This window comes from Microcaecilia unicolor, chromosome 1 (assembly GCF_901765095.1).
Source record: "Microcaecilia unicolor chromosome 1, aMicUni1.1, whole genome shotgun sequence".
In the NCBI taxonomy this organism is placed as follows: domain Eukaryota; kingdom Metazoa; phylum Chordata; class Amphibia; order Gymnophiona; family Siphonopidae; genus Microcaecilia; species Microcaecilia unicolor.
Window position 1 is genome coordinate 316,443,340 of NC_044031.1, and position 26,828 is coordinate 316,470,167.

The 26,828-nt window shown below is 42.1% G+C and overlaps 1 protein-coding gene across 4 annotated transcripts in view; it reads right to left on the minus strand.

The window, feature by feature from the left end:
• The window catches only part of LOC115473568 (zinc finger protein 124-like), an 82,552-nt gene that overhangs the window by 19,401 nt on the left and 36,323 nt on the right, over positions 1–26,828 (minus strand). For all 4 annotated transcript variants that reach the window (XM_030208646.1, XM_030208636.1, XM_030208654.1 and 1 more), the window contains exon 5: positions 4,665–4,798. In XM_030208646.1, coding sequence (XP_030064506.1) covers positions 4,747–4,798 — 52 coding nt within the window. In that variant the 3' untranslated portion in view covers positions 4,665–4,746. The remainder of the gene's footprint in view (positions 1–4,664; positions 4,799–26,828) is intronic.

Consider the following 26,828-nt stretch of genomic DNA (forward strand, 5'->3'; position numbering starts at 1 on the left):
ACTGAGCTCCGTGCTCCTCACTCTCCTGACCAACTTTAAGAGGGAAATAGCTGTTGGAAAGAGTATTTTGCTTTTACAGTTCACATGTTCTAGTGCCTTTGATATGGTGAACCATAACATCTTGCTGCTGCTCATTGATTACTTTGGAGCCAATGGAATGTATTAGCCTGGTTGAAAGGCTTTTTAACTTCAAGAACCTACCAGTTAACTCCAGCTCTAGCTTATCACCTCTTTGGAAAGCAGACTGTGGTGTGCCGCAGGGTTTCCCACTTTCGCCAACTCTCTTCACATAATGTTGATTCCTTTGGCCACAGCCCTTTCCAAACTTGAACTCACCCGTTTATTTATGCACATGACATCATGATCTTTATTCCTTTTAAAAAAGACCTAAGCGAAATTACCAATGAAATACGGCTAGGATTACAAACCATGCTTGATTGGGCAACTCATTTAAATTCAAACTCAATACTGAGAAAACTCATTGTCTAAGTTCTCTCCTCTCCCTATAACAAATTCACGCCCCCAACATTAATCACGCCTGAGCTTGTCTTGCCAATCTCGGAGTCCCTAAATATATTAGGCGTCATTGTTGATAGAAACTTAACCCTGGAGCAACAAGCGAACTCTACAACCCGGCAAATCTTCTTCTCTCTTTGGAAACTAAAACGTAGACAACCTTATTTCCCTAGAGCAGTATTCCGCAACTTGGTTCAATCACTAGTCATAAGCCGCCTTGATTACTGCACTGGAATTTATGCAGGGTGCACAGATATGCTCCTAAAAAAAACTGCAAACTGCCCAGAATAGCGGCTAGGCTCATTTTTGGTAAATCGAAATTCGACAGTTCAGATCACTGCGTGAGAAGCTGTACTGGCTCCCAGTGAAGGATTGAATCACTTTTAAAATTTGCACTCTGGTGCACAAAATCATCTACGGTGACACCCCTGCTTATATGGACACCCTAATCAACCTGCCACCTAGGAACTCTCACAAATTAGCTCGTTCGTACTTAAATCTCTATTATCCTGTATTTTGTGGCCTCAAGTACAAGACCATCTACGCATCCACCTTCTCCTATATTAGCGCTCAATTGTGGAATGGGCTGCCTCACTTGGTCAAACTTACTCCTGATCACCCGACCTTCAAGAAGCGCCTCAAGACCTTTCTTTTTGGAAAAGCTTACGCTCCAAACCCGTCTGGCATCTCTTATTTCTGAATTACAACTGTCGTAGTGACATACTGCTCATTGCTACTCTTTCCCCTTTTCCCTCCTTAGCTATTACCCTCTCTCTCTTACGCTCTTATGACATTGTATGTTTGTTTGCTGAATTGTTGTATGCTTTTGTAGACTGTTGTACGCCACATTGGGCCTGCCCATGGGTGGGAATATTGTGGGATATAAATAAATAAATATTTTATAAGACAATATAAGCTTATCTGTACGTTTATAAAATAAACACCCAGAACCAGCCCCAAATGCGGGCACATGGCCGACACATGCACTACACCAATTCCGAAGTTGGTGTAAATGTGTGTTTACTCTAAGCATGTTCTCACATATTCTATAAAATACATGCATACATCAATCAATCACAACTCTGCTTCGCCCAAACTACATCCCCCAAGAATGCTTAAACACGGATCGAGTAAAAGTAGGCCCACACTTTCCATGCCCCTTTTTGTGTGTGTATAAAAGTCCTTCTCTGCATGTAAAATAGATTTACACACAGGAAAAGCTTTATAATTACCTATGTTTAGGGCAACTCTATAAATAAGGCACTAATATTTTCATAACTAGAATATGCTGAAAATCTACTTAAGTCAGGGCTCGACAAAGTTTCTTAGGATCTAGGAGACAGCCCAAAAATCTAGGAGCCTGAAGAACTGGAATTTTTTTTTACGCACATTTATAAATTGCACAAGTTATTTATTTAAAGTAGTATTCCTGGGGGAATTCTACACTACTGCACAATGCAGAATTTGTGCAGAATTTCTACCCTCCACAGACTGCGCAGAATTCTGTGTAGTCTGCTGCTGCAATGCAGTGTGGCACAGATGCTTTGTTTCAGGCTATCTCCTTCCAACCCCCGCACACACACCACTTCAGTGCGGTAAGAGAAAGAGCTTCCCAGCTGCAAACTGAGCTGCTTCTGCCTTCTCTGCCACTTTGGCACCCAGCAGCTCCTCCTTGAGCTGGAATGGTGTGTATGCAGGGAGGAAGCCAGGGGTAGGGGGTGTGCCCGGAAAAAAGTTGGATGGAATGGTATATGCCATGGGGGGGGGGGGGGGGGGCGCCTAACCTGGGTTGGGGGAGGGGTGCAGTAAGGGTTGGATGGGGTGGTCTGTGCCAAGGGAGAGGGAGAGCTAGGGGTTGGAAAAAAGTACATGTGTGTGTCATGGGTGGGGGGGTTTGGAGGAAGGTAGGCAGTGTGTGAGTCATTGATGGCGGGGGGGGGGGGGGGGTGGAGAAAGATGGATGGTGTTATGTCAGTAGAGAATGACACGTGATGGGGAACCACAGTAACCACGGGATGGGACGGGGACAGAGCTCGCAGGGACAGGGCGGGGACAGATCCCATGGGGATGGGGACAAACTTTGTCCCCGTGTCATTTTCTACTTTGAAGCCTGTTAATGAACTGGACTGTTACTTACGTTTAAGTGATGCCTACAAAGATATTTTGATTTTTTTAGAAAAACAAGCAAACATACTGGCCACAACTAGCAAAATTTGCATGGGAGATCCTGTACATCCTGCTACCAGCACATCTTCTAAGAAGACATCTTCTATTCCAGGAAGGACTGTGGAAGACAGGAGAGCTAGATTGAATCCTGAGACTGTTGATGATTTCTTATTTATCCACAGATTAAAAAAATATAACAGTACTTTATAGGGCATATTTTTCCCCTCTAGGGAACAGGTTGTATTTATACCCCTGGACATTTTAACAGTGTGAATTAGGATTCCCTTGTGTAGTAGAAATCACCTAATGTTGGGGTTGGAAGGGGTAGAGGGTGGTGGTGGGAAGGAGGGTTATTATAGCTGCTCATTGTTATTATTGTTCTCTATTTGTAATTTATACACAACAGTTGCACAGCATGTTGTTCCTCTTTATATTTTAATAAAAAGAAGATTTAATATAAAATCATAAGTGTTCGAGGCTTCTGCAGATGAGGACAGAGCCCGCGGGGACGGGGCGGGGACAGAACCTGCGGGGACAGGGCAGGGATGGAGATAGGGCCTGCAGGGACAGAGACAGAACCTGCGGGGATGGGGTGGGGACAGAGACAGAACCTGCGAGGAAGGGGTGGGGACGGAGCAGGGACGGAGACAAACTTTGTCCCCGTGTCATTCTCTATATGTCAGGTCTAAGCTGGCACAGGAGGAGGAAGTGGCCCACTGTGCCGCAGTTCACTTCCTCCTTGCCGGGGGAAGTTTAGTGCTGGAAGGGAAGAGTGAGAGCTGAGCTGCAGTTGCCTGTGCCTGCCCTGAATGCCACGGTATGAAGTAGGAGACAAGATATCTGAGCTGGAACTGCTTGCTGCCTTGTGGTGGTCAGGCAAAACCCAGGCGCCAGGCCCGATTTTTCAGTCGCCATGACAACCTGATGCCTGAGGTTTGTTGAGCCCTGGCTTAAGGGATACTTTATTGTTTTTATATATGCTTTATCGAATCCCAACTAGAACAGCGGAATGTTGTGGCTTCTAAATACTTAAAATAAATATTCTGTAAATATGCATATATCTTACATAGCGTGTGTTTGATAGTGAGTGCACACATGGATGAAGGAGTCTAGTGGAGTGTGGACAGGACTCACACTTATGCGTGTAATGTGGGTATCACTGGCATTTAAGTATGAGCATGTACACCAGCTCTAGGGCTGGCATAAGCACATATGCCAGGTATATACCCAATTAAATTACTTTCTCAAGGTTATAAGAAGCACAGTGGGAAAAAGCAGGACTTGATTTCTGACAATAGTGCTACTGTAAACAAAACAGTAAGCTACAGCTCCATACTTCAAGCTGTTGGTGTAATTATTTATTTCTGCTTAATCCTCATTTTCTCCATATTGAACAGTTTTATGTCTTGGAAATTACAGTTTTGAACCAACAGGTTCTGGCTTTCAACATATATTTCGTGCTTAGACATCAACAGAGCAATCCTATAAAGGGTGCGCATAGAAGGAACCTAACTGGAGCCTATTCTGTAGAGGAAAGTAGGTGCCTACTTTCCTTTTAGAATATTAGCTTAACTCTCCATTACGTCAGGCACCATACTTACAAGGTAAGCCTTCCAGAATAGGAAAATATGTACTGTGGCCTATGTACTCACCTTGAGCCTGGATTTGGAAAAAGTGAATCAAAATCTAAATCCAAATCTATGGATTACTAGTAAGAGACTTAGTTGAAACACAAAATTTCAGGAGAGAAGACTTTAAAAAATGTGGGACCATGAGATGAGAAGAAAGATCTGAAAAACATTTTATAGTATTTGAAGAAAAAAAAAACAGGAAGCACAGCATATTAATGTAATGTAATCTGAATGTGTTGTCAATTAGTTTAATGTTTTATGTGAGCCACACTGAACTTGAACTTGCTCGGGATAATGTGGGATACGAATATCATAAATAAATAAAATAATAAAATATTCTACGTATCTCACCAGTATGAATTCGCACATGTTTATCAATGACGCTTTCAGTCTGGTCTTGTAATCACAGTGCGGGCAGTGATATGGTTTAACTTCAGCATGCACTCCCATGTGTCCTCTGCAAAGTCATTTTGGAGGAGCACTTCCTGTCACAGAGGGAAACAAGTTTGTTAAGGCTGAAAAAACAACATATCCATTTATTGAGGATAAAACACAGAAAAGGTGACAATGCTATATTAAACTATACTACAAATCAGGATTTGTGTGGGCCAAATGGTGGTATCCAGCTCAATTCACTCCCGTCCTGGAATAGTGGAATTTGTGACTTTTAGGCACCTATAACACAGATCTTAGGTGTCCCTGCTCTAGAAAAGTACTATAGAACCCAAGTTATGTCAACCAATATAATTAACTTCAAGAGTTCCACCACCACCTCCAGTGCTGCAGGAAGTGAGTGAATTGAGCTGGACTTCTAGGCACCACCATGTGGGTGCCCATATGGAGAAGAGCAAATTGTAGCACCCTAATAGCTGTGTCCAAAAGGCGCACACTAGAGAATGACACAGGGACGGGGGAACCACAGTAACCAAGGGGATGGGGACGGGGACAGAGCTCGCGGGGACAGATCCCAAAGAGACGGAGTGGGGACGGGGACAGAGCCCACGGGGACGGGGCCAAACTTTGTCCCCGTGTCATTTTCTACTTTGAAGCCTGTTAATGAACTGGACTGTTACTTATGTTTAAGTGATGCCTACAAAGATATTTTGATTTTTTTGGAAAAACAAGCAAACATACTGGCCACAACTAGCAAAATTTGCATGGGAGATCCTGTACATCCTGCTACCAGCACATCTTCTAAGAAGACAACTTCTATTCCAGGAAGGACTGTGGAAGACAGGAGAGCTAGATTGAATCCTGAGACTGTTGATGATTTCTTATTTATCCACAGATTAAAAAAACGTAACAGTGTTTATAGGGCATATTTTTCCCCTCTAGGGCATATAGAACAGGTTGTATTTTATACTCCTGGACATTTTCACAGTGTGAATTAGGATTCCTTGGTGTAGCAGAAATCACCTATTGTTGGGGTTGGAAGGGTAGAGGGTGGTGGTGGGACGGAGGGTTATTATAGCTGCTCATTGTTATTATTGTTCTCTATTTGTAATTTATACACAACAGTTGCACAGCATATTGTTCCTTTTTATATTTTAATAAAAAGATTTAAATATAAAATCATAAGTGTTCAAGGCTTCTGCAGATGAGGACAGAAACAGAACCTGCTGGGATGGAGACAAGGCTTGCGGGGATGGAGTGGGGACGAAGACAGAACTCATGGGGACGGGGCGGGGACGGAGACAAACTTTGTCCCCATGTCATTCTCTAGCGCACACCCTGCTCAGGAATCTCCAAGCAATATTTATGAAGCATAATGTTGTTAATTGTAACCTTTCATGTTAAGCAGTATCTTCTGTTGCAATTTTGGTGGAGCTCACCCCTGCTCATTCTCTGCCTATGGCATGCCCCAGCCAAAAAGAAATAAATTTAATTAGTCCAGCTCAATTCACTCACCCCTTGCACTTTTGGGCACCCAAAACTGCTCTTAGCATACGCTGATCAGGATACCGAATACTTACTGGTGCTGGGCTTTTGGGCATTCAAATGGTGGTGTCTAAAGTCCGGCTCAATTCACTCACTTCTTGCAGTACTGAAGGCAGTAGAACTTGCTACCTTTAGGTGCCCAAATGGAGATGAGCAAATTGTAATCTTTCATGTTAATTATATTGGTAGACATAACTTGTGGTTCTATAGTATTTTTCTGTAGCAGGGGCAGCTAAGAGCAGTGTTTTGGGCATCCAAAAGTTCCGAGTCAGACTTTTAGGGGTTAATTAATTTATTTATTTATTCATTCACTCATTCATTCAAGACTTGATATACCTCCAAAACTGACGGCCAGACAACAGCAGTTTACAAGCAAAAAAAAAGCATAGAAAAGAACTACAAAATGCAATAGGAAAGAAACCATGCACACAAGGGAATTAATTAAAATAGCATCCACATTCGGAGCTAACATTTATACCTGCCACCTCCCAGGTACCTGCACCGAGAGGGTTGCCTCACTCGCTGAAGTATGCCTTTTGGAAAAGCCATATGTTTAGAAGTGCCTTAAATGTTTTTAAATTACCTTCACTGTATATCATCAAAGGCAAAGAATTCCAAAGTTGTAGAGCAACAAAGAAAAAAAAAATCACTATTTATTTATTTTATTATGACAATTCTTACCCCGCATTTTCCCAAGAAAGCTCAGGTTCAATGCAGCTTATATAACAAATTAAGAAGAAGCACTACAAGACAATTAATATTAATACAAGAATACAACCCAAGAGGGCTTTAAGTAAACTTCTAAATGGCATATAATCAACTGAGTGTCTGATATACTTGGGTAATGAGTTCTAGAGTTTGGTACTTTGGTAAGAAAAATTAGCATTATGGATAGTTTTGTAGGTAAAGTTTTTACAACTTGGGAAATGTAATATGAGATTTTCTCTAGATAATGAGGTGGCATTTTGTGGTGATAACTTAATGAGATCTATCAAAAAAGTACTACTACTACTTATTTCTATAGCGCTACAAGGCATACGCAGCACTGTGCACCATACACAAAAAGAAAGTCCCTGCTCAAAGAGCTTACAATCTAGATAAGACAGATAACAGACAGAACAATTAAGGGTAAGGGAATAAAGAGGTGAGAATAAAAGGACAGGGCAAGTGAGTAGTGGTTAGGAGTCAAAAGCAGTGGTAAAGAGGTGAGCTTTAAGTTTGGACTTTAAAACGGTCAAAGACTGGGCTAGACGTACAGGCTCGGGAAGTCTATTCCAGGCGTGAGGTGCAGCAAGATAAAAGGAACAGATTCTGGAATTAGCAGTAGAGGAGAAGGGGACAGATAAGAGAGATTTATCTACAGAACGGAGTACCCGAGGGGGGCGTAGGGAGAGACAAGACTGGAGAGGTACTGGGGAGCAGCAGAGTGAATGCACTTATAGGTCAATAAGAGAAGCTTGAATTGAATGCGGAAACGGATAGGGAGCCAGTGAAGTGACTTAAGGAGAGGGCTAATGTGAGCATAGCGACTTAAGATACCATAAAGAATCTGATGAACAAGAAACAAGAGCTTAAATGAAATACTTTCATTGATAAGTAATCAATGTAGATCCTTAAGAAGAGGAGATGCTTTAATATAACGTGGCGATCGCTTCATAGAATACTTGCATTTGCACACGTAACTGCAGCATTTAGGCACGCCCATTTACCCCAGCCATAGACCTGGCAGAGGTGGTCATAGCTATAGTAGGGCACATATACGTTGACACGTTAGCATTCTGTAACAGTTTAAGGGCCCTGTTTACTAAGGTGCGCTAATGTTTTTAGCGCATGCTAAAAATTAGTGCACACTAACACTAGAGATAACCATATATTCCTATGGGTGTCTCTAGAGCTAGCATGCGCTAATTTTTAGTACGCGTTAAAAACGCTAGTGTGGGGGGGTCACGTGATGCCTGCTTCCTAATCGGCAGCAAGATCGGAAAGCTCCGCAGAATCTCAGCAAAAACTTGCATTGTAACAGCTTTTTAATCACCCCAGTAGATTCTTTATGCTCACGATCTGTTTGAAAACTGCGAGAAAGCAGCTGAGAAGAGGAAGGAGCGTGAGGGTGGAAAGTATGCCCGCGAGGAGCCAGGGAGGCCTGAAAAACAAAAGTGCTCCATCACTGAAAGCTTACAAGATGGCGTCGGCTCCGGATTCCCCACCAACAAATAAACTGGCGGGGACTGGGCGTGAGAGATATCGATGATGGTAACCACGGCGTTGGAAGATCGCCTGAATAAAATACAATCAGCAGTCGACAAAATAAACGAGAAGTTTGACACGCAGACTCGGAGATTAACAGAAGTGGAACAGCGGGTGTCAGTGCAAGAGGAAACCGCACAGGGCATGGCGGTACAAATTGAAGAACTCCAGAAAGAGGCAGCAGCCCTGAAAGATCGGATAGAAGAGCAAGAATACAGGAATCGCCACAACAACTTGCTGGTCATAGGACTGCCAGAGTCCGTGCAAGAAAAAGACTTATATAAGTTTTTTGGCTCATGGTTGCCGGCACAACTGGGCATCGAAGGCGGCACAAGCGCATGGCAGTGTGATCATGCGCACCGCATCGGGGCTCGGAGCAAGGGAGAAAGCAAGCCTCGTACAGCAATTGCACACTATATGAATTGGAGGGAAAAAGAAATGCTGCTGAAAACAAGTCGATCCAGGCAAGAGCCTTTGGAATATGAAGGCCACAAATTATTATTATTTAATGATTACTCCACGGCGGTGGCACAGTTACAGAGAGCCATGGCCCCAACATGTACATGCATGCACAGAAAAGGCATCAGATTCTCGCTGCTCTACCCGGCCAAATTGAGAGTGTGGCATGCAGGAAAATCTCTCATGTTCTCGGAGGTGTCGGCGGCCAAGGCTTTTCTGGATAATCTAAATAGAGATCCAAGGAAAAGTAACAAGTGATTGTACGATCAGCAGCTTTTGGATGATCCATCGTGTGGAACGAACTAAATGAAGTACTTTTAAAAAAAAGAAAAAGAGAGGACAGTGGCGATCGGAACCATTGTGCTGGAAATGACACAGTGATGAAGAATATGAGGAGCATGCTAGGAGAGAGCCGAGGAGGCCGTGGTATAAGGCCATGCTGTAGTTTTAGCTATCCTTATAGACTCTCTGCACATTTTGGACGGTTTGTTTATTCTGTTGTGGGTGTTGTTGTTTAGAGGGAGGGGGTGTACGTGTGGGCAGAGAGGATGGGGGGTGCTCAATCCTGTTCTCTTGCTGTGTGGATCAGGGAAGGGGGAGGATGGTGTGTTGGTTAGTTCAAAAGTGAAGGGTGGTAAGGCAGGGTGTGACTGTGCTGTTGGGGGGGGGGAGGGCATGTGTGAGGGAAGGGAGGCTGGGAGATCAGTAGGGGGGATGCCTGCGGGGGGGGGGGGGGAGGGCTAGAATGCTTGTATGGGACAGAAAGGTGTTGTTATTTGGAATGGACCGCTGTACAGAGGAGAAAAGAATCTGGCAAGCTTAGCTGGGAGGCTTGCTGGACTGTAAGAGAGAATAACATGTACATTATTGTTAAACATATCAGTGATGGTTAACTTGAAATTTATATCTCTTAATGTGGACAGAATACACTCGCCTGTTAAACGTACCAAAATATTGTCACGGCTGAAAAATGAAGGGGTAAATATTGCCTTTTTGCAGGAGACACATTTGTCCAATGCTGAACATGTAAAGCTGAGGAGAGGATGGGTAGGGGAGGTAGTATATTCTTCCTTTAACAGCAGGAAGAGGGGCGTGGCCATACTAATACACAAACAGCTTCTATTAATTATCCATAAAATGATACAGGATAAAGATGGCAGATATGTTATAGTCCTGGGAGAACGATGGGGTAGAAAGTTAGGCTTTTGCAATTTGTATGGTCCTAATGTATATCATCATAAATTTTTTTCAGATATAGTGGCCAAAATGGCACCATATTCAGATTACCAACTGGTCTTGGGAGGCGACTAACACATATGCAGACCCAACTATTGATTGTAAACCAGCAAAAGCACCAGGCAGGGGTATGGAGAATAGGGGAGTCAACTTTTTGATACATCAGTTGGGGACGGTGGACATTTGGAGACTACTACAGCCGCATGATACAGATTTCACCTTTTACTCCATTCCACACAACACGTATTCTAGAATAGACTACTTCCTTATCTCGCAGTCCATGTTCTCGGTAGCAAAAGAGGTACACATCATTGATAATACTTTGTATGATCATTCAGCTATTTCACTAGGTATATCATATACAGCGGGAGTGTCAGAGAGGATGTGGAAGTTCTCACCTTCGCTGTACAATGATAATGTTTTCCGAACTTATTTAAGGGAGAAGTGGACAGAATATCAAACTCACAATGAGACCCCAGAGGTGGACCCAGTTACTTATTGGGAAGCAGCCAAGGTGTGTTAAGAGGACACATTTTGGCATACACAGCAAGTAAGAAGAAAAAGATAGAGGTCAAGCTGTTACAGTTATCCCTCGAGTATCAGAGTGTACGACGGCAGCATGCGGGTAGTTTGGCTAAGTCGCTGAAGGACACTATGGTGGGGCTACGCAGACAAATTGATCAGCTGCTTACTAATCGAGCTGAAAGGGATATCTATTTTCAAAGATTTAAATTGTTTAAGTGGGGGAGTAAAGCTGGAAAGCTTATGGCTAACCTAGTGCGACTGTACAAAAAAAGACAGGTTGTTACTTCTATAAAGGATAGCTCAGGACAGATATTCCATCTGTTTTGAGGTTTCATAGGATTCACTGGTAGAGGGCCGGGGCACATCAGGCGTGGATGCTGTTCAAAAACACCATCCTGGAAGCCCAGGCCAAATACATTCCGCATATTAAAAAAGGAGGACGGAAGATCAAACGACGGCTGGCATGGTTAAAAAGTGAGGTGAAGGAAGCTGTTAGAGCTAAAAGAAAATCCTTCAGAAAATAGAAGGAACCGACTGAAAATAATAAGAAATAGCATAAGGAATGTCAAGTCAAATGCAAAGCACTGATAAGGAAAGCTAAGAGGGACTTCGAAAAAAAAAGATTGCGTTGGAGGCAAAAACATATAGTAAAATTTTATTTTAGGTATATTAAAAGCAGGAAGCCAGCAAAAAAAATCGGTTGGACCGCTAGATAACCGAGGAGTAAAAGGGGCGATCAGGGAAGACAAAGCCGTAGCAGAGAGATTAAATGAATTCTTTGCTTCGGTCTTCACCGAGGAAGATTTGGGAGTAATACTGGTGCCAGAAATGGTATTCGAAGCTGACGAGTCAGAGAAACTTAATGAATTCTCTGTAAACCTGGAGGATGTAATGGGGCAGTTCTACAGACTGAAGAGTAGCAAATCTCCTGGACCGGATGGTATTCATCCCAGAGTACTGATAGAACTGAAAAATGAGCTTGAAGAGCTACTGTTAGAAATATGTAATTTATCCTTAAAATCGAGCGTGGTACCGGAAGATTCGAGGGTGGCCAATGTAATGCCAATTTTTAAAAAAGGTTCCAGAGGAGATCCGGGAAATTATAGACCGGTGAGTCTGACGTGGGTGCCGGGCAAAATGGTACAGACTATTATTAAGAACAAAATTACAGAGCATATTCAAAAGCATGGATTAATGAGACAAAGTCAACATGGATTTAGTGAAGGGAAATCTTGCCTCAACAATCTACTACATTTCTTTGAAGGGGTGAACAAACATGTGGATAAAGGGGAGCCAGTTGATATTGTGTATCTGGATTTTCAGAAGGCGTTTGACAAAGTACCTCATGAAAGACTCCAAAGGAAATTGGAGAGTCATGGGATAGGAGGTAGTGTTTTATTGTGGATTAAAAACTGGTTAAAAGATAGAAAACAGAGAGTAGGGTTAAATGGTCAGTATTCTCAATGGAGAAGGGTAGTTAGTGGGGTTCCCCGGTGCTCTGTGCTGGGACTGCTGCTTTTTAACATATTTATAAATGACCTAGACATGGGAGTAACTAGTGAGGTAATTTCATTTGCTGATGACACAAAGTTATTCAAAGTCATTAAATCGCGGGAGGATTGTGAAAAATTACAAGCGAACCTTATGAGACTGAGCGTCTAAATGGCAGATGACGTTTAATGTGAGCAAGAGCAAAGTGATGCATGTGGGAAAGAGGAACCCGAATTATAGCTACATCATGCAAGGTTCCACGTTAGGAGTCACGGACCAAGAAAGGGATCTAGGTGTCGTCATTGATGATACGTTGAAACCTTCTTCTCAGTGTGCTGCTGCGGCTAAGAAAGCAAATAGAATGTTAGGTATTATTAGAAAAGGAATGGAAAACAAAAATGAGGATATTATAATGCCTTTATATCGCTCCATGGTGCGACCGCACCTCGAATATTGTGTTCAATTCTAGTTGCCGTATCTCAAAAAAGATATAGTGGAATTAGAAAAGGTGCAGAGAAGGGCGACGAGGGGGATGGGACGACTTCCCTATGAGGAACGGCTAAAGTGGCTAGGGCTCTTCAGCTTGGAGAAAAGGTGGCTGAGGGGAGATATGATAGAGGTCTATAAAATAATGAGTGGAGTGGAACGGGTAGATGTGAAGCGTCTGTTCACGCGTTCCAAAAATACTAGGACTAGGGGGCATGCGATGAAGCTACAATGTAGTAAATTTAAAACGAATCGGAGAACATGTTTCTTCACTCAACGTGTAATTAAACTCTGGAATTCATTGCTTAGCGGAGTTTAAAAAAGGTTTGGACGGCTTCCTAAAGGAAAAGTCCATAGACCGTTATTAAATGGACTTGGGGAAAATCCACTATTTCTGGGATAAGCAGTATAAAATGTTTTCTACATTTTTGGGATCTTGCCGGGTATTTGTAACCTGGATTGGCCACTGTAGGAAACAGGATACTGGGTACAATGGACCTTTGGTCTTTCCCAGTATGGCAATACTTATGTATTTATGTAAATCAAATGCTGCAAAAGCACAGTAAGCTTTGAAAATTCCCCCCTGAGTGCCCTAACTTTAGGCGCCCTTTATTGAATCTGACCCAAGATACCACCATTTGGGCGTCCAAAAGTCATCTAATCACTAGCAGAATGTGCTCTGAATCATTCAATCACATCATTTTACTTATTTATACTTGTATCCCACAATTATCCAAAAATGAGTTTCGATTCAATGTGGCTTACATTTAACAGTTGTTAGAGATTACATTGATTCAATTACTTTACAAGGTTGTATGATGCTGTGTTTTACAGTGGTTGGCCAGATAACTATTAGTGCGTATGGAATAGTCATTGGGTTTCTGAGGAAGATATGTCTTAGTTAATTTCTTAAGTGAAAAGATATATTACAGTTAGAGGTTGTTTTGTGTACTGTTGTTCCAGAATGATTAGTGCATATTTTACTCTTATAATTTCCTGAAGAGGTAGGTCTTTAGGACTTTTCTGAACAGGACGTAGTTTGTGATGCTTCTTATGACTATGGGAATTTACACTATTTTGAGCCCAGGTAGCTAAATCCTGCCATGTAGGTGGACTTGTATAGTACGTTTTTGCAGGTGGACAGGTGAAGCAGTAGGTAACCTCTGGTTCCTGGGTTTGCATTTCTTGGCGATAGCTTGATTGTGTTTAGCATGTAGTCCGTTGACATGCCAAACAGTATCATGGTCTGGTACTTTTAAACTTTCAGCAGAATGAATAATGATTAATCTATTAAGGAAAAGCTGGGTGAAGAATAAGTATTCTGATACAGGATTTCCTCAGCTGTCAGGGATGGTACTGTATTTTAAATATTTATGTATACCATGTAACTTAGAATGCATTATGTAGGCACTCTACTAGCAGACAATGAAGGTAAAGTGGTATTAAATGAATGTTCAGGCCATACAAGTTAACAGTGCCCTATTAATTTTTAATGTCAGTGCCAGAAGTAGATCCCATTTAATTTAGTGACCTCTTCCTTCGACTTCCTTCTAACAAATTCATGACAACAAGAAAGGTGTTCTTAAAAGATGCACATGAATAAAGGACCTCTTCTTTTGAACCTGGATTATACCCAAGTATATTGATTTCTGTATATCCTAGACTGACCTGAAATCCATCACCCACTCCACCTAATAGTCACATTCCCAAATCAGCTGATGAATATGTAAAGGGATTGTAGCTTTCATTGGAAAACAAACAACAACAAAAAACTTAAGTGTCAACCAAAATGTTTATTATAATCCAGGGTATTAAAAAAATTATAAATTTACAGTTTACTGCACTTGTATGTTCACTTCATTTATTGGTTTTCCTTTTTGCTTAGAGGTTTTGTGAAGGGGCACATTTGGGTGCTGAAGCCCCTTGGGTTCTACAGCAGGGAGAAGCAATAGATTTGGAGCCCACAGAGTTAGGGTGCAGTCACCAAACAGCGAAAGCAATCCCAATGCTCACAAGAACACTGCTGTTTACTGAATCTTGCTATTTAAAAGTTTACTGAAACATTAGATTAGTAGTGTTCAATTGACAAAAAGCAAGTTTTTGTACCTTATATCCAGAAAAAAAAAATCTGCACAAGGGAATTCTTTCCTACCAGATGCCTTACAATTACTCTTCGGAGGCACTTCACTCTGGGACTTTCCCTCTCTTGGTACTTGTTTTGCATTGTGCAGATCAAATTCTCCAATAAATGCACTATAATACTTCTGAACAGTTAGCTACAAATGAGCTCCTGATCTCCTGCAGCCATTTCTTCCAAACAGAAATTCAGTATAACAATAATAACCTGCCTAAACCAAAAGATCAAATTGGCTTTTAAGGAAAAGCAGTTACAAGAGACTGCTTATAAAACAATATACACTGCGATAATATACATTTATAAGAACTAGTTACAAGCAATGCACAGTTAAATAACCCACCATCAGTTCAATAAAGAAATTTTAAAAATACATAACTCCAACATAAATAACTCCTAAACTGTGACAGAGAATCATCAAAAAATATAATGAACAACCAACTTTTTTATAATCTAAATCTCATAGTTGTCCTCATTTCTGAGCACTAGTAGTAAAGGAATTCCATATTCCCGGCACAACTCCTCTAAATAGCTTTAATATCATGGCAGGAAAGGCAGCTTATTAAGATGAACACAAATGGATTTCATTCTAATACAGAGTTGCACATGAGTAGCTAAGCAGGAAGAAACTAAGCCATAGAAGTCTCAGCCTTCAAAGGGCAGTTCTCATAATATGAGCAAGTAAAATCCACCCTCACACAAGATAATGTCCAGTGCAAATGTCCCATTGTGTATTTTATCATCTTCTGATGCTCTCAAAAGAACTCTTGTTCCATGAAGGAGGCAGTACTACTTCAAACGCCTGTGTATGTGTTTGTGCACGAGCTCATGTACTCACAAATTTATAAAAAAAATCAATCATGTGCAGGTCATGCACTGAAAAACCATAAATGCTGACAAGCTTTCGGGCACATCAAATGTTAATAGAAGTAGGAGCCAGCATATCACACTCAGCAGTTTAGACTGAAATAGGATTTATCATCATTCTTCCTCCATACCCTCTTCCTTTTACATATTTACGAACCAGTCTATAAAAGACAGTACATGCTAAAAGCTAGTATGGAACACGATGCTGCCCTCTCTTGGAAAGATGTGTAGAAATTCAATTTTTAGAACATATTTCACTACATTTCAATATTCTTTTAAATGAAAGCTTGTTTGTAATACATTATTTGGAAATTCATTTATTTGGATTTATTTACCGCCTTTTTGAAAGAATTCACTCAAAGTGGTGTACAGCAATAACTAATCAAACATAAGCCATAGACAATTACAGCAGTAAAAATATTCAAATATCAATACAAAGTATGGCTACATTATAATGGGTAGACACAAGAGTAACAAGGAAAGTAAATCTGTCTACATGTAAAAGATGTCTCTCCAATGACAACAGTGTAACGAGCCACACAGATGATGCATGTGACCGCCTCATGTCAGTACAAAGGATATCTCAAGGACTTTCTAGGCAATTTTTCTAGAAAGAGCACCACCACACCTGCAACGTTTCAGCTTAATGTTTGGCTAAACTACCAACTCCTAAGTTTGTGATTTATATGCCTCTTCGCATTGTCCACAAGATAACACCTACATATTTATTTTAAAAATGTATATCCCGCTCCTTCCTACAATCTAGGTGGGCTCCAATAAAATATACATAAAAAGCTCCACAAAACCAAGACATAACTACAATAAATAACAAATCAAAACATTAAATTAGCATAAAATATCAGCAAAATACAGTGAAACCCTGTGAAACACAATAAATGGGGTCTATAAAATCTGATCACATTAGATGAGGGGTTGTGTTATTGTGAGGTCAGAAAACACAATTTAACCACACAAATCTGCATCAAAACCAAAATAGCGTTAATGCAATTGAGTGCATTATGAAACTTCACCTGGCGCGGCTGACCTTTGACATGCACTTACAAAGTTCAATGAAAGATGCAAGACTAGTACAGGAACTTAACTAGCATGGTTTTTTTTTTTTTTTTTTTTTTAATGCAGACTGTTGGCTTGTTGCAAAATCAAGAATGTTTCGCAGCTGTTAAATTTCGATGCTGTCCACATCCTGAGTTTCTAGTCATCTCAAACTTGCCTCAAGATGTTCTACATCCTCTGACACTTTTGATGGTAGAGCAGGGGGAGCATCATCATCTTCCTCATTGTCAGCATTAAATTAGGTGCATTGGCTTCCAACTGAGTGGCTGTGATCTTTCACTGAACATCTGCCACAATTTCTTCATCTGTCACATGCTCATAAGTGGGGCATTCATTTATATTTATTGTTTAGGCTTGATACATCGCAATTAGCTGTCTAACAGAACAATTCCGTTTATAAAAGACATTAATTAAGAGGTCAAGCGGTACCATGCAGGAGTGAAGACGCTGAGAAGCGGAGCTCCTGCGCTTCCTCATTAAAATTACTCCCTAATCAAAGCTGAATATATATTTAGCGGCTTTAGAATCTCAGTGGATTACATCTGTACCTGGGGCAGGGTGCTGTATTGGTGAATTGCCCGAGCAGAGTGAGATGGCAGCTAAATTGCAGGAAAGAAAGAAAAGGACAGAAGCAAGAACCTTGATCCCAAAATGGCAGACGTGCAGAATTTGCCCTGCTCTAATGTATGCTCCACGTGGACAGCAGAGACCCAGACTTTGCCCTGCTCTAATGTATGCTCCGCGTGGACAGCAGAGATCACCGCGGAAGTCACTGCCGCTGTGGAAGCGGCACTGGACAAGAAATTGCAAGCCCTGTTTGATAGAGTGGAGTCCGCGCATGAGAGGCTGGATGGTTTTCATTTAGATCTTGATCATATGCAACAGAGGATAAGCGACATAGAAGACTGCATGGCGAAGGCCGCTGAGCCTGCGGAGGCCTTGCAGAAAAAACTAACAGAGCTGGAATTAAAATTAGACGACTTGGAAAATCGTTCCCATCACAACAATTTAAGACTTATTGGCCTGCCTGAGCAGATAAAAGATTCGGAGATGGTGAGTTTTCTTGAGTGCTGGATTCCTTAGTCCCTGCAGCATAACAATTTACATGGCCCGCTGAGAGTGGAAAGGGCGCATCGGGTGGGCCCGAGGAGACAGAGCACTGCTAGGCCACGAGCGGTGATTTTGAAAATCTTGCACTATGGCCATAAACAAGTTGTCCTACGAGCACTTCGTTCTGGTCTTACTCTCTGCCATGAGGGGCAAACAATTTAATGCTTTCAAGATTATTCAGCAAGGGTCGCAGCAGCGAGGGCGTTCACGCCCATTTGTGCAGCTTTATTGGACCGAAAAATCAAGGTTGTTTAGTTTATCCTGCTAAATTGAAAGTGAACCAAGAGGGATCAGAAAATATCTTTGATACAGTACTTTCTGCACAAGAATTTCTTAAGTCTCTGGCAAATGTGTCCGCTGAGTGAATATTCAACACATTATCATTGGTATGTCATCTGGATTGGTTATGTTGGACCTTGCAGTCACCTCATTGTGGCCTTGGTGGGGTCTCTGAAGGGCTGACAAGAGAACTGGCATTTGAATTTTGGAGGTGAGAGGCGAATCTGTGATCTACGGTGAACATCCTGAGAGACTTGCTAAAGTTAGTCTACTTGCTGCTGGCATTAGACTGTTTGATATCCTTCTACGAAAGTTTTTTTTACGAAAGCTTTTTGAAAACACTCTTTTGATGTTTCAAGGGTCTAAGTGGGCTTTATGCCTCTTGCTTGAAGGGTGGAGGGCAGGAAGATACACAGGATGTATTAATGATAAGGAGAATAACTTTACGGGCTGTACTAATCGAAAGGCTTACTGGTGATTATATGATTAGCTTCACCCTCCCCCTCCCTTTTTTTTTTTTTTAAAGTCGGGGGTGAACACCTAGGAGGCCTTGGCAAAGTGGAGCTAATCTTGTAGGTCTTTCTTTTTGGCCTTAGCCTAATTACATTTGTATGGGGAAGTAGGGTGCTTGTACGTGCTGAGCTCACTTCAGAATTCTTAGGATGGGGCTTGGAGGGTACTTGGGGATTTTAGGGGGGTTAGTATTAGTTTTGGATTGGGTAGTGGGTGTGGCCCTTATGGGGGGGTCTGCTCCATGGTCATTTGTGGTGGGATGTGGGGGAGGGGGATGGGGGCTTCATTTGGTTGTGTGTGCGGAGGGAAGGGTGTAGGCTGGGACGCCCCTCCCTTGTTAATAAAAGTTTAAGCCTGAATATGTTCTCTTACGCATGGGATGGCCCCAAGGGGTCACATGGTTAAATCTGTGTCATGAAATGTGGGGGGTATTTCCTCCCCAGTCAAACGTAGTAAGATCTTAGAGACACTGAACAGACAAAAAGCTCATATAGTAATGCTTCAGGAAACTCATTTAAGCGCTCTAGAGCATTAAAAATTGTGTTGATGGTGGGTTGGAGGGTCCTACGCAAAATAGAAAAGCAGGAATTGTTATCCTTTTTCGTAAAGGTCTCCACATTGAAAAAAAGGGCATGAATGTGGATCCTCTGGGTTGGTATATAATTTTAAAGATTTACTTAAATCACAAGCCCCTGCTATTAGTCAATGTCTATGCGCCTAATCAATATGACAGAGGTTTCTTCCAAACAATATTGAAATATGTACATTCCTTTGATCAGATCCTAATTATCATTGGGAGGGACTTCAATTCAGTGTTTGACCCCATGGTGGTGTGAGAGTGCATGTGAAAGGGGATCCGGGAAGGCACGAAGAAAGGGGGTACAGAGTGCCAGGGAATCCCAACGGGGCAGATTTCATGTGCACAACACCCACATCCAGAAAGCTGGGCTACCGGAAGCAGGGAGGTTGGCTGGGTTAAGGAAGAAGGGGAGGAACTACCAGTCCCAGAATCCTTCTCTTCCCCACCCGGTTGTGCAAGAGTTAGGGGAGGAGATAGAAGATTGGGATATGGTCTCTGAGGAAGGTGATGAGGGCCAGCTGGAGAGATTGGGGGCGGGGGAAGTTGGAGAGGAGGATAAAATGGAGATTACTGAAGGGCTAGGGGAGGAACAGATGGAGATTGGAGCCCTGGCTCAAACCCAAAAAGCTGCTGTAGGAGGGTGGCTAGCTGTACCTTGGAGAGACTGGTGGAAGACCGGAGGAGAGAGGCTAAGGCACTGGGGGAAACCTCTACTAAAGAGGAAACAGGTGCAGTCTGGGGGAGAGAAAGAGAGCTGGGCACAATTGAAACCCCAGCCTGAACCAGGTGGGAATAAAGCTGTGTAACCGTGCTGTAAGAAGGTACAAGAAAGACTGTGTAAACTGTTTCATACTAAAAAGGTCTGGGCTGCAACCTACCAAGCTATTGGGTTTTTCCCTCTGATATTGTACTGTTCCCTAAGTGAAGTAATCTGAGCTAAAGTGAAGGGAAGTTATATGGACTGTTTTTGAACCTGAGTTTGAAGTTATATGGACTGTTTTTGAACCTGAATTTGACTGTGTTGAACCTGAATTGTGCTCTGGGCTGCTAGCCTAAACAACCTGGAGTGAAGGGTGTTTTGTTGATTTGAAGCAAGAAAATAAAAGCTCTTACTTATAAACATTGGGCTTTGAATGTGCCTCTGTGAAAGGAATGGAGGGAGGAGGAAGTCCTGGGAGTTCGCAGGGCCTGGAGCCAAGGCTCAGAGGAGCCAGATTGCTGTGGATTGAAGGCAACAGTCGTGTGGAGGAAGAGGCAGCTAAGCAGGGTCGAGCCTGGCTGGGTCCTGGATGGGCGACCCAGCTACAGTGGACAGTACTGGACCCTCTAGGGTAAGGCCTGTTAATTATGCTAAGGGGGTACCATGGTTGTATTCCGCGTTGGATTTGTTGGATTCTTGGCGTTTGTTTCATCTGGGTGAAAGAGACTTTACACATCTTTCTAGAGCTCACGACACACAATCGTGTATAGATTATTTCTTAGTATCGACGGGATATGCTTCATCCCTACTCCAAGCAGAGATAGGGCCAACTCAGGTGGCCAATCATGCATTGATCTGGGTCTCCATTTCATGGGACACTTATCGGAAGTATCGGGCTCGTTGGAGGTTTCCTAGGGAGTTGTATTATGATACTCAGTTTTTCTCCTATATACAACCTCAATGGTGGGAGTATGTAGAGTTTAATAGGAAGAGCTATCAGAAGGATTCAATATTATTTGGGGAAGCAGCTAAAGCGGTGTTGAGAGGCTCTATTATATATTATTATACACATAAAAGGAGAGAGAGAGATGCGGAATTGCTTCGTTTGGAAGCCCAGGTTCGGAGGGCTAGGCAACTCTTTGGAGCTACTCCAAATTCACTTAACAAGGCCCAATTACTAACAACGCAGGCTACCTTGAACCAGTTGATCCACTCTAAAATGCAAAAGTCGTATAACTACTATTGATTCCAGTTGTACAAGTACGCTAGCAAGCAGGGAAAGCTGCTGGCTAGGCTGGTGAAACAGGTAGGGAGCACGCGGTTTGTATCCCAACTACGGGACGCAAAGGGACTCTATCATCTCACAACTGAAGGTATAAAGTGTTTAAAAAATTTTATGCGCATTTATATTCTCCTCCAGAAGATCTGGGGCTGGAGGCTGAGATGAACCTCTCGGGACAAAACCTCCCCAAGATTACAAGAGTCCAGCAGGATCGCCTTAATGCTGACATTTCTGAAGAAGTGAGATGGTGTATTCGAGATAATCTGTTACATAAGTCACCGGGAGTTGATGGCCTTCCCTCGCTCGAGTACTGCCAGATATAATAGCCCCTCAGGTGGGGTTTGTGAGGGAACATTCAGTAGCATGAAATATGAGAAAGATCTTGGCTTTGTTGGAGAGACTGCATCGCCATTCAACGCCTTCATTACTAATCAGCTTTGATGCAGAAAAAGCTTTTGACTGAGTTCATTGGGATTTTATGCTCGCGACTTTAAAGGTGTATGGTATTGTTGGTTTTTTTCAGAGGGCAGTAAGTACTCTCTATCATGGTCCAACCACAGAGGTGTGGGTAAATGGGATGTCCTCCGAAACATTTGAGATTGCAAGAGGCACGAGACAGGGATGTCCCCGATCCACGCTCCTTTTTGTTTTGGTTATAGATCCTTTGATTCGGGACATTTTGGAGGCAGAGGATGTGAAAGGAGTCAGGATAGGCACTGAACAATTCAAGATATCTTCTTTTGCAGACGACCTCCTAGTACTTTTGTGTGAGCCTCAATCATCCCTCCCAGCAATACTAGGAATTTTTGCAGAGTTTGGGGACTTCTCAGGTTTTTGTCTTAATCTAGATAAGTCTGAGGGCCTTACTATTTATTTGTCAGACAAGCAATGGGAACAATTAAATTGTTCATTTAAGAGAGCGGGGACATCTTTTACTTATCTAGGGATTCAACTCACTGGGAACCCTACGCATTTATATCAAGCAAATATTGCCAAATTGCTTTCCGTTTCTAGGGAGCTTCTGGGGAGATGGGAGGGACTCCCGGTATCATTAATGGGACGTATATCTTTGTTTAACATGATTATTTTTCCTAAATGGCTATACTCTCTACAGACCTTACCACTGTACCTTGGTAAAAAGGATATAACAGCTTTAATGAGTATGCTTTCAAGATTCTTTTAGGCAAAAAAAAACAGCCGCAGATTCACTTTTCCAATTTAGTGGGTAACTGGAGTAGAGGTGGTTTAGGTGTACTAGACATTAAACTCTATAACATGGCGTATGTGTTGCATCATCTGGGGGATTGGCTTTTCAGTACGGAGCATTACACTCTGGTACAGCTGGAAGCGGCTCTATGCCACCCCCTGACCTTACTTTATGTCTTACAAGCAGTGCCAAAGGAGCTACTGGTGCACCTCCGTTCAAGTGTATTGGTGCGTCCCTTAGTGGCACTATGGCAGGATCTGGCAAAACTTTGGTCCTTTGACCCCCCATTGTAGTAGGCTATTGCTCATATGCGGGAATGGAGACTTTCCTCCGAGAACAGAGAACCCGCATTTGGTGACTTGGGTGGAGAGAGGACTTGATTCTATACAAAACTTTTTGGAGCCAGGAGGTAATATCAAGGCCCTAGAATCATTACAGTTAGATTCCATGGACTGGGCGGATAGATTTGCATATAAACAGGTTACACATTATATAACAGCATTGCCTAGGGCTTCTCTTGGAGTTGACTTGTTCACTAAGTTTCTTGAATTTTTTGAGATGGCAACGAGTGATCCTATATCGATCTCCCTGCTTCATAAGAGACTATTGCAGTCGTGTCCACAGAGGGATCTCGGTATAGTTGCCTGCAGGTGGTCAGCGGATCTGCAGAAGCTGGTCGCAACTCAAAGATTTGTTGAGATGCTTGAGATGAATTCTGAGATGGGCACGAGAGGCGGAACTTATAGAATGCCAGGCTAGAGTGATTTATATGGCCTATACTTCTAAGTCGAGGTTGTGTAGAATGGGTGTTGTAGATTCCCCCCAGTGTGAAAGATGTAAGGGCTCCCCAGATACTTTTTATCATGCTATCTGGGCATGTCCAGCTATTAGAGCTTTTTGGATTAGAGTTACTCAGTTCTTAGAGGGAATACTGAAGCAGAAGATACGAATGTTGCCAGATAGTGTCCTTTTGGGCTGTGTTGCTCCTTTGGGGGTCAGGACTGTCCACAAAAATTTCATGGTCCATAAGGCATATCTTATTGGAAAGAAATGTATCCTAGCAAACTGGACACATCCAGAGGCTCCCTCATATTGGCAATGGCACAACAGATTCCATGCATGGAATTTCAGGAATCCCAAAATAACTTCAAAGTACAACGCCGCTTTTATTTGACCTGGGAACGATATATATTTAGTTTGACACATCGGGCCCATAGTAATATTCTTAATAAGCTTGGGGCTTTAACTGGTTCACATTAATGTTTGAGGGCTGGGTTTTGACGAAGGGCTCTGCACCCCTATACTCACATTACTAGGGTGGAGGGATTTTTTTTACTTGGAGCAGAATGGGGGGGTGGAGAGGGTTTTGGGGGAGGGATGTCCTTTTTTTTTTATTTCTTCTCTATAGGTCCTAATCTTGGGTTTGGGTAGGTGCCAAGGCAAGGGAGGCTGGGTAGAACTAGACTGTTAGAGAATCCTTTAGTGGGTTTTGGTCTTAACTGATCAGTTTTCCCTGGTAGGAGTGGGATTCCTTTGGCTTTCTGGGCTGATAATGCTGCAATCATTTGTACTGTGATAATATATTCATGGGGTTTGGTTGTAATGGGAGAGGGAGGGCTTTGGGAGTCAGTTAGGGGGCAGAGAGAAATGTTATCAGTTTGTCGAGGTGAGACTCACCATGTCCATTCTAAGAGTGCATCGTTGTCACCCGGTTGAATAAGGACCTTATAGTCTGTTTACTTTGTTGATCTATCAATATATAGTTGGAAGATAAAGCTGTTACCAATTTACAATATTGATGAGGGAAGTGGGGGGGGGGGGTTAAAAATGTTGTTAAACTGGATGATAGAAGGCAATACTGGTTGTCATTGTGCACATTTATTACCTGAAAGATGTATATGCATATTCTTTGGTTATTTGTGCTCTGAATTATAATCAATAAAATTGTTGAAACATTAAAAAAAAGGTAAAAACATTAAAAATTAGGAAGGAAAAGGAATGGCAATAAATGGAAAAGTTAAAACAGTCATATCACTCAGAAGGGAAAAAAGAAAAAAATGCTTTCCAGGAGAGAGCCGGCACAAAGTAAATGCTCAAATGTTAGCTCAAAATAAAAGGTTTTCAGGAGGTTTTAAATTTGGAGTGACATTTTTCAGTCACATATCAGGTGGCAAACTATTCCAAAGCTGAGGAGCAAGAAAATAAAATGAAGTTTCAAGGAACACGAGGTGGAGTGAGGGTAGAATCACATGATGTGAATCCAAGGATCGAAGGGACCGAGTTGGAGTTCAGGGTATCATGTGGACTGAAAAATAAGACGGGGTGCCTTGATGGTAGGCTTTATAAGCTAGACAATATATTTTAAGTGAACCCTAATGCGAACTAAAAGTGAGGAAACATGATCTGATCGGCATGCTTTGCAAAGGAGACGAGATGCTCTATTCTGTAACGTCTGCAAACATTTGAGCTGGGATTGTGGCAAACCTGCATCAACAGTGTTACAGTAATCAATGTAAGACATCACAAGAGCATATACAAAAGTATGAAGAACAGAGAAATCAAGAATGTTCCAAAGTGAGTGAATACAAATCCGGATTTAACAACATTAGAAACTTGCTTATGAAATTTAAGACCAGAATCAATAATTACACCTAAGTAGCGGAATGAGGTGACTGTAGTTACTCGAATATCAAAAAGACGGAGCGGCAAATGAGGTTGTGAGAGTATGCCAGTAATCCAGCAAACTGTTTTCATCGGAACTGAGTACTAAGTTATGTGTTGAAAGCCAATTAGCGACTAAAGAAAGACATTGTTGCCATGGTCCAATATCTGTGACAGACAGGTGGGATAGTGAAGGAGAATATCTTCTGCATAAATTTGCGCTTTAATTTCCACAACTTGGATTACAGTTGCTAACAGGCTAAGAAAAATGCTTACCAATAAAGGAGATAAGATAGACCCTGGGGCATGCCACTGACAATAGAATGTTGATGAGGAGGAGGAGGAGGTATTTGTTTTAACTGTGAAAGAATGATCACAAAGAAAAGAGGAAAACCATTTTTGAACCTGGTCACAAAGACAAATGTCACAAAGGCAAGCTAGTAGCAGAGAATGATCAACTAGGTCAAAAGCCGAAGAGAGGTCCAGAGAAACAAGAAGAATTTTTTGACTATTATCAAGGAGAGAATGAAGTTCACTCAGTAGACTAGTTATAATGTCTCTGTGCTGTGATTTGATTGGAATCTGGCCTGGAGAGGATGAAGAACAAGTTTTATGTTCAAGGTAGTCAGATAATTGTGAGAAAACAACTTTTTCAGTCAACTTTGACAGAAAACATAAATTTGAGATAGGACAGTAGCTTGAAGGGATAGTAGGATCTAAGAGCCCTTTTTTAAGTATTGGTCTAATCATGGCTCGTTTTGGGGATAATAAAACTATCAATTGAAATCCAATTTAGGATATTGTGCACGTTTGAAAATTTTTTTTAATGACTCTTCAGCTAACCACATGTCCTCTGGAGAAAAGCCTGTAAAACCTCTTCATCGGCATCTTCGTCATCAATTGTTGGTGAAGGGACTGCAGATCCAAACCCCTTCATCCAGAATCACTCAATGCAAGTTGCCTGAGATAGCATCCCAAGCCTTTCTGCCAAGGCGACAAACTTCCTTCAGGCTGAGTGATGCCAGTGCTGCATCAATTATGGAATTATTAACCACCATCTTCCTAATCAGTTCATGTCTGTAATTTGTTTTGAAGAATGGTATTATGACCTGGTTCAGTGGTTCGATCTCTGAAATTGTATTCTTTGGTAAATAAGTCACTTTGATGTTACCACCACAGCTCAAAAGCTCTTCTGCAGGGGGGAGGGGGGTGAACTGGGCACTTATCCAGAAGAAGTATGGCCTTTTTCTCCTCTTTAATTTTACACAAATGAGCTCCAACTGCTGGAACAAAGGATTTATGAAGCCAGTGTGTAAAAATTGATTGACTTCATCCAAGCATTCTTGCTGTGTGTATATTCAAAAGGCAAAAATTTCATGTTTACAAGGTGAAAACACCTGGATGATTTGGACTTCCCAATCATGAGGTCACTCTGTCCTTCCTTTCTTTTTAAAGCCTTCCCGTTTGGGTAGGTCATCCTTGGCTGCTAACATACGATCAGGTAACATTTTGTAAAATAGAGCTGTTTCATCGCAGCTGTACACTTGATTCTCAGTGTACACACCTTTATCCAGCAGTTTTAAGTTCACTTGGGTAAGAATTTGTGCATTCTTGTCAGCTGAACGGATCTATCCTGAGACAAGGGCTTGACTGATGGCATGCCTTTTCTTAAATCTGTGGAGCCATCTATTACTGGCTTTGAACACAGACTGGTGGCCATTGAGCT